Genomic DNA, 8741 nt, shown 5'->3' with positions numbered 1-8741 from the left:
CCTTTGGGGATCCTAATGTTGGCCTTTCTTCATTACCCTGAAATTGGGAGGCATTTAATATTTTAAAAATTCTGCCTCTGACAGTGTACTTGAAACTAAAACCCTTTCCTAGATGGGGACTGACCAATTCAAAGGGCTTAACCTTCTTAGAAAAATGGCTAAAAAGAACCATATGAGAGAGGAAATCCTTTAGAATAGAGAAGATTGTCTTGTGGACTCATTCACATGCTATGGGAGCTTTGTACTTCAGACAGAGAGTTTTAACTGTGAACAAAGATCTTAAATAGGAGTTTATTGCAGTGGCAACATGAATCATTGTTTGGTAGAAGTTTCTTACACTGAGGCACCGCTGTGCTGTGCTTTAAAGAATGTGGTATAAATGCTGCTAAAATACTGTCAGCTCTGTGTTTGGATAGTCTAATTTTAGCCTTGTTTGTTATGTTTCATCTCCATGGTGTTTTTAGGCAATTCTTGTACCAGCAATGCTAGCAAATTCCTCTTTTTCAGAGAGACCTTGTGGTCACTGGGACACTGATGATGCTTCTCTGTGTGATTTCTGTATGGACACAATTAGGTCCTGCAATGTGAAAGTAAATGATGTCATTGTAATTTTCTTGCAGGAAACACTACCAGAACCACCTTTAGGAGGAAAGTTCATCTTAAAGCTGCTTTCTGTCTCTAGCAATGGGAGCATTAAGCCATTCCAATTGATTTTTCAGCCATGCTGAAGCAGCTGCAAGAGGTTAGGATAGTGAGACCAGGGCCCACGTAGCTGCTAAAAACATACAGCAGAAAGCTGCATAGAGATAATTTCTAGAAAACAAAGAAAAGGAGTGGAGTTGAAGATGGTGTTGTTCTAGTGGCAACTTACATAAGGTTGCTATCAACAAGTTTGTAAGAATTCTTTTTTCTTAGCTGTCATGGGACTTCTTTGTCTGTGTTGATCTATTTTAAACAGTTTTTCCCTTTCAGCACTGTCTGATAATAAGAAACTTATGTAAGTGCTCTTCTTGGGGGAGAATCTCGCTTTGGTCTGCTTGTTTTGTCTTGAGAAAACCACAGGGCTCAGACAGCATATGAAAATTGCTTACACACTCAAAAAATGCAGTGGGCAGCTGACACAAATTGTAAGGGCAGGATTAATGGGACTGTGAGCTTCATGGTTCAGCTGTTTGCAGATCAGTAATTAGCATCCTCCACGCAGTGAATTGATCTCTGCCTAAGTAGCACTGTGAAGTACTATGGAGACCTATATTAGTCATAGGAATAGTTGAAAAAAAAAGAAAAAAAACCAAAAACCCAAACCTTTTTTCCCCTTTCTTGGTTTGTGAAGGCAAGAACTATGTTCTCCCACACCAAGAGAGCAGGAATGGTTTGGCCTGCCCCACAAGCTGCTGGGCAGGGTGTATCCCAAAAGGCCAGGTGGATCTGGGAGTGTATTTGGTGCCATGGCAGTGATAAAGGTTGGTGTGGGCTGTATCCTGATACACAGCTGCGGCTGTATCATGCGCTGTGGGTAGTGAGCCTGCCAGTACAGCAGGGAGAGGAGGTCTCTTGCCAGGTAACCTTCCTGCTGATAAATCTGTGCCTGGTCTGTACTGAAACACTAGAGAATGGGCTTGTTTTCCTCATTGTGTCTAAAGGCTGTGTTCCAGTTGTGAGTAGGGGTAATATACAGGACTAAATTTCACAGAGTAATTTCATAGCAATCTCTTAGTGTGCAACGCTGAAGATGGTGTGCCCCCTCTGCTAGAAAGGGAGTGTGGTCTGTGAAAGGATCTGGCTGTTGTTTAGAAGTTTGTTTAAAAACTATGCAAGTAGCAGATAAACTGCTATCGGATGCTAATGTGATGGCAATGTGTTCAGCAGAGTCCTGCAGTTGTAGAAAAAAAACCTTTCCTGTAATTAAAAGCAAATTTAGAACAACCTCCTGAAGGTTTTATATGAAAATTAGCTATTTTACAGTGAAACCAGGCTAACAAATATCATATAATGACTTTTGGCTTTCTACTACCCTATAAATAAGTTTACTTCCTAATTATATTAGATAATAAAACATTTATCACCACTTATGATGTTTTGAATTTAGCTAAACCCTTTTTGAACCAGGTTGCAATTTCAGGGAAATAGTGGTGGGGAAAAAGTAAAGACTTAATATTATGTAAAGACTCTTAATGCCCAAGTAGCGAGTAAATATTTTAACTATTGCTTTTCAGGAAGTCAAAAAGCAGGTGCATGTCTCTCCTAGGCTGATAAATTATATAAAAAATTGACTTTTGTATTTTTCTTTCTTTTTTTGGAGCCAAAGTTTTCTGCTTTGGGTAATATATCCAATCCACAGTAAGTAGTACATGTCAGCAGGATCCACAAGACAGAGCTGAAATGCTGCTGTTTAACCACAGATCCTGAGACAAGGAATCAATAGGAAGAAGTAAATAAGAGTTGGTAGCGAGCCACCAGGACGTAGTTTGTCAATCTTCATCTGAAAACAAATGCTGTTTCCAGCATGGAGGGAGAAGTGCTAACCTTTGAAACTGTAAAGTGAGTAAATCAGTGGCTTTTCTTAATTCCTGCTGATTGGTTTATTAGGTAGTTACAGTTTGGTATCATAACGTGATGATTACTGTAACAAAAAACTACAAGGAAGTGCCAATCATAAGTTTGTTTCTGGACATAGTAAATTTCACCCAGTTTAGGCTAAATATTCTTTTTAACTTTCTGTTTTACCTCTTGTCCTAATTATCTAAGTTATGTTCTCATAAAACTTAGGAATGCCCTTTAACTAATTTAAAAGTTACAATTTTTGGTATCCCACAAAAAAGATCTGGAGGGAAAGTGTAGAACTTAATTCCCTTGAATGAGAAGATGAGAGAGACTAAAGCGCTACCGATGGTGCAAAGCACGCTGCAATATTATTCTTTGAAATGGCAACATATTGAAGCATTTTTGTGGCAGGTTTCGGTGTTTTGTTACTGTTTTGATTATCTTCCTCTTCTTGTAATATCATGCATCAGAAAAAGTGTATTCATAAGTCTGGTCAAGAAATTGTGATTAGTTTATTCATCTGAGTACACAGTCTACTGTGTAGAATGTAGACTGGTTGAAGGTAGAATGTATACCACACACGGTGCTGCCCTGATTTTGCAAATGTCCTTTCAATCCACTGGAGTGTGGCATGAAGTGTGTGTAAAAAAACACCAAAACCAACAACACCACATGGAAAAAAAAACCCACCTTGCTGTGTATAATTACAAGATTGTTATTCCTTGGTCAAGTCCAAGTCTAAACAGCTGTTTCTTTTATATGATGGCATACCAAAAAGACCCCATAATATTAATTTGCCACGGAAGTTTCCCTAATAGCGTGCAGTTGTAAGGAGGGCACTTGACTGTATACATAAAGAATGCGAGGAAAATGGCCAGACAATACTTCAATTCCAAAATAACAGTTACAGTTTCAAGTTATTCTTTTGAGAAAAATAGGTCGATCTCCAACCACTTAATGCCCCATGTCTTAAATATTTTATCTAAAAAAATGTTCACTCTTCACTGAAGGCTTGCTTTATCTTTCCTAGAACACAGTTTTCCTGTACAGAATCCTAAAGAAGTATTGTAAAGCTAAAGAAGAGTGCAGATGTTAGATGCGTACATTGAGTCTACTGCTGTCCAGAATGTGGATTGCTTGTTTCCCTGAAAAGCTAATAATGATTTTTTTTTAACTTGTTAATGATGCCTGCAACTGGGCTTGTTATCAGTTTTACTGTTGGGCATGGATGGATTCCAATATTATTTCCCCATCTTGTGTCCTAATGTTTTCAGCCTTTCTGTATTTAAATAGCTAAACAATGAAATTTAGTTGTCCTCTCAAGCATGTGATGTTCTCTTGCTTATTTTACTGGATGCAGGCTAGATTGTCCCACGATGAAGCACTCTTGAACAGGGTTATCTGTACTAAACTAGGTTAAACTGTTTTGGATCAGGGTTGAGCCTGTAATAGTCACGCTTTGTTTCCTTTTTTTTTTGTTTGGTGTGGGGTTTTTTTGTTTTGTTTTGGTCCGTGTGGTGGTGGGTGGGGGTTGTTTTTGTTTTTTTCTTTAGCTGCCCCCAAGCCTCTATCACTCCATGGCTGGTCCAATGACTTCTAGGAGCAGGGCTGGGGAAGCAGCCATAAGCTTCAACAGCATCCAGCCTCTCACGCAGGGGCAGGGTTTAATATGAATCATTACTATGAGGCTGAGGCTAATCTGTCCAGATTAAATTAATGGCTCCTAAACAGATGCATAAAGGCTTTTAAAAAATTTACTGCAGCCTTCAGACATGTTATTAATGAATGTTATCCTTCTTCCCTCCTTTTCATAGAGAAGGTGAACAGCTTTTATGTAACACTCATAGAACAGCTGCTGGAAGAACTAACGCTTCATAATCCTGATCGTTACAGTATCACAGTATATTTATGGATAACATGTCCTAAAATCTTCATCTTTTAACAGCTGTATTTGTTAATTTTAGTATTTAATGGTATTTTGGCAAATGATGGTTGAAACAGGCTTCATAGTTTTGTTTTTTCTGAGCCTACTGTAACTGGTGAGACTTGTCATGGTTGGCTTTACCCCAAAAGGATAAAGGGAATTCCCCCTCCCCATCAGTGATAATCTTCTGTAGGTTTTATCTTTTTTTTTTTCTCTTTTCCTTCCCCCCACATACTTTTTTTTTCATACCTCAATCCTGTTTGACAGAGTGGAAAAAAAATGCTCCTTTGCAAAATACTGTTAGCAGTCTTATATTTGAAAATGCACTGCCTGAAACAAAGTTAAAAATGGTTTGTTTACACTGAGGGGAGAGAGAGCCATCATGGTTGGGGTTTTGTGTCCATCGTTCACCCTACTCTTCTACTGTGGAAACAAAAAATAGATGATCTACATCTGCTTTGAGTCAGTCACTTCCATCATCTGGTTTTCCAAGAATGGCCAAATGCTGCCATTGGTTTGTCATCAGGGAGAACACTCTGGAAACCATGGCATTAATGCAGCCTTTTGAAAATGCCATCCCAAATGCATGCTCATTGTGAGTCATGACTGAGTGCTCAGGTTATTTCATTCCTGTAATTCCTCCGCAGCAGACACCCAGAATGTGCTGTTACCGTCTCGCATCTGCTGGAGTGGGACAGTAACTTGGTTTCAGGACAGAACCTATGTGGGATCTTTCTGCCACCATGGCAACAGTATCATAGCATGCCCTCAAAGGTACTTTTTCCCAAATATGACTAGAGAGTCAGGTAACTTAATAAGGGATCCTCAGCATTACTCCTTCATAGGGTTTGAAGGAGGGCACCTCCCCTTTTCCCTGTTTCACAGAACACTCAAAATTCCTCCCCTAATCTGTCCCCTTCTATCTTGACCTGTGATTTTTGGGATGTGCTTGTCTAAGGGGAAAGCTTGGAAAGCTGGGACTTGGTAAGAAAGAGTGACCTTCTGTAAAAATAGGTGAATGTGGAAGGTGAGGCTTAAATCTGTGAGAGACTCGTGGTGTACCCAGGGCCTGCTGTGTCGTGTTCTCATTTCTAATAAATCCAAGTGATTCTGTTTTTGCATGGGTTGAAAGCAGCAGCAGAACAAACCCTGTGGTGTGGAGGGGCATGTGATGGTTTTGGTAAAATCAAGTAAGGTGAGGGTGTTTATCATGGTTTAATTTTAAATAATTGAAGGGTACTATGGGGCAATGTCCTCCTGCCCTGCCACAAGAACAGGACACCGTGCCTCACCAGGACTCAGGCCCTGACAGAGGGGAAGGAAAAGCCCTGGGAGAGGGTTGTCTCTCCCTCCATTTTCTAGGAGTACCCTGCTGCGGCATCAGCCCCGAGAGCCGCCCTGGCCAGGCCGCAGGCGGAGCCCGCCTCGGGGACGGGGGGGACAGGTTGTCCTGTCGTTCCCCGCCCCCGGTACTGCGGGTGGGCCCCGTCCCGTCGCCGCCTCCTCGCAGGTGGCGATTAGGGCCAGCGGCCACCGGCCACCACCCCACCACTCACCTGGTCCGCCCCGCCCTGCCATCCTCCGCGCCGCAAGGGGGCGCTGGCGGGAGCAGCGCGCAGGTGCAGTGGCGGGTGCCTCCCCGGCGACCAAGCGTGGGGCGGGTGTCCCCTGCCGCAAGGGCTGCCGGTCTATCGGCGGCGCGGGGGCGGGCGGCCGGCCCGGGGCCCGGACATAAGATGGCGGCGGCGTTGCTGGGGAGGCGGCGGCGGCGGTTGCGGCCGTGCGGGCTGTCGCGGAGCGCGGGCGGCGCACGGCTGTGCCCGGGCTCGCAGGGCGGATAAAGCGGGACCGGCTCGGCGGAGCGGGGCCGCCATGGGCTCCCAGGTGCTGCAGATCCTGCGCCAGGGCGTGTGGGCGGCGCTGAGCGGCGGCTGGTACCAGGACCCGCACCAGGGCGCTGGGGTCAACGCGCTGCACCTCTACCTGTGGCTCTTCTTGCTCGGCTTCCCCTTCACCCTCTACATGGTGAGCGCAGGCCGCCGCCGCGCCCGAGGGAAGGGGCGCCGGCCTGGGCCTCGGGGCGGGCGGGCCTTGCGGGGGGGGGTGGGGTGGGGTGGGGTGGGGGCGGCCGCCTTAGAGGCGGCGGGGGTAGACGGACAGACGGACGGGAAGGGGCGCGGGCCGTCGCACGGGCGCCCCCTGCCCGCGGCGCCGCCGCTGCCGGGCTGCCCCAGGAAGGGGCGCCCCGGGACCCGCCTGCCTTCCCCCCCCCCCCGGCTTCCCGCCCTTCTCCCGCCGGGGCTGTGAGGGGCGGCGGTGGCGGCCCGGAGCTCGCCCGGGGCCGCGGCCATTCGGAAGCACGGGTGTGTAACCGGGGAGGTGTGGGTGGGCGGGCGCGGCGGGGCTTCAGCAGCTGGCGCTTCGCCCTCGGTCTTCTGTTTACTTTCCTTCAAAACTGGGCATAACTGCTGGCTTCCGCTGCAGATCTGCTGGCAGTCCAGGAAAAAGCGCAGTCGAACGTAGCCAGTATTTCCGTCTGGCAGCTCTATCACTTTCTCTTCTGACTTCTGAGATTGGGGGAGGGATGGGTGTGCTTCACGGTCCATAACCTAGAAGTTTATTTGGCCGTAGCATGCACTGTGTGCCTGCTGGCATTGTATCTGGACTGTGTGTTATTGACAAGAAGTTACTTCGCCTGTTTTGTTTGTGTCCAGGCTTTAGTATGCTTGGTTTGGGAGAATTCTTGCTGAATATGCCTTTATCTGTCACTTCAATCAAAGCTGTAAAAATACTGACCTTTCAACTAGAAACTTTATTGACATTTGGACTTGGAATCAAATATAGGAGAGGAGGTATGATGCAGTCATGAGCAAAGGGAATGGTTTCCTGTTGGCCAGTGGGTTTCTTTTTGCATAAGTTATGTGTAATTTATGAAAAGCTAGTATTTCACTTCAGATTTCTCAGTAGAAAAGTGTGATTGTACTAGGTGTGCTGTGACCAGTTCTGAGCATATGAGCTAGAATGTAATTTGCAAGGTTCAGATGCTGTTAGAACTTAAAGTAGAGGCTGCCTTGTGAAAAAACGTGAGTTAGTGAATGAAAACTTGGAGGAAGAACTCTACGTGAGTGCAGTTGCAGAGATTGAGAGCTCAGGGATCAGTCATTTGCTTTGTTAAAAAGCAATTTGTAAGATTGTGGTATGAGACACTTCATAGTAAGAAAAATCTAGTGTAGAACAGGAGGTTACAGCCCTGTATGGTTAGATTTTAATTCATATTACTGTGTCTTGGAAAAGGTAGCTCGAAGGCTTTTTGTTTGAAAACTTTAGACTGCTGGCAAGGAAACCGCAGGCTGAGAGAAACTGCTTTAAAAACAAAGTTAATGTGACAACAGCTAGATAAAACTTTCAGCTAAGTGGATCTTCTCTCTAAAAACTGTGAATCTGTATCTATTTGCGGTTCTACTGAACATGGGAAGAGGAGAGTCCTTTTGGTTGCAAACATAGCTTTTTTTTTTTAAGTAGATGTACTGTTTTTCTGCTTTGATAGAATAGTACTGCCTTGCTAAGAGAGCTGTTCATAAAGGTGTGGTGAGTTATATCCTGCATGCTAAGGAGAGTTTTGAAGGGGGGCTAACCTATATTGTACGTAGGTCTTTTGACAACTGATAAATCTGGACTGGCATTTGAGTCCCCTGCTGCTCTTAAAGCAGCAGTTAAGCTTTAGCTGCCCATACTGTGGAGTAAACTTCTTTTCCTGTGCAAAGGGAAAAGACAGACAAAAGCAAGCCGCTTCAGATTTTGTTGAGGTCAAAGAAATTCGCTTGCCTCATAGCACTGGACAAGTTAAAGATGCAACAACAAGTGCCAACTTCCCTGAGAATAAGTAGGGAGATTAGTCACAAGTTAAAGCAGATTGAATCATATTTGGCTGTTTTCCCTCTTTCCACCCTCTGCAGTTTGAGTGTTGTCTAGACATAAACTAAACAGGCAGAACTGTGATGGTCATCGTAGCTCTTTAGCATCTCTTAAGCTCTTTTTCAGAACAAAAAGCAGTAAATGTTGCATTGCTGTAGGACATAGCTAAGACTTTTAAAGCAAGTTCTGCTTTATGTAAAATCGTAATCTGAATTCTGAGCGTGGCTCACTAGTGTATAGGAGGGAGTTTCTAAGCTAGCTTCAAATGACTTGTTGCTGGCAGACAACCCTCTGTGTTTTTAAAAAACAAGGTATATAGAAAGACTTAGAATGCTGGCAGGTTTTATATAACATATAA

The 8741-nt window shown here is 44.6% G+C and overlaps 1 protein-coding gene across 10 annotated transcripts in view; it reads left to right on the top strand.

Moving 5' to 3' along the window:
* The first annotated feature begins 6143 nt into the window (after window positions 1-6143).
* PCNX1 (pecanex 1) overlaps window positions 6144-8741 on the top strand; it is an 88427-nt gene continuing 85829 nt past the window's right edge. For 8 of the 10 annotated variants that reach the window (XM_075105754.1, XM_075105752.1, XM_075105751.1 and 5 more), the window contains exon 1: window positions 6145-6493. In XM_075105754.1, the coding sequence (XP_074961855.1) occupies window positions 6341-6493 (153 nt within the window). In that variant the 5' untranslated portion in view covers window positions 6145-6340. Of the gene's footprint in view, window positions 6494-8741 lie in introns of all 10 variants that reach the window. The other 2 variants (XM_075105753.1, XM_075105749.1) reach the window with 2 other exon arrangements.

Source organism: Phalacrocorax aristotelis, chromosome 10, assembly GCF_949628215.1.
Source record: "Phalacrocorax aristotelis chromosome 10, bGulAri2.1, whole genome shotgun sequence".
In the NCBI taxonomy this organism is placed as follows: domain Eukaryota; kingdom Metazoa; phylum Chordata; class Aves; order Suliformes; family Phalacrocoracidae; genus Phalacrocorax; species Phalacrocorax aristotelis.
The sequence above is the reverse complement of the archived record's forward strand: the minus strand, read 5'-3'. Positions and strand labels throughout refer to the sequence as shown.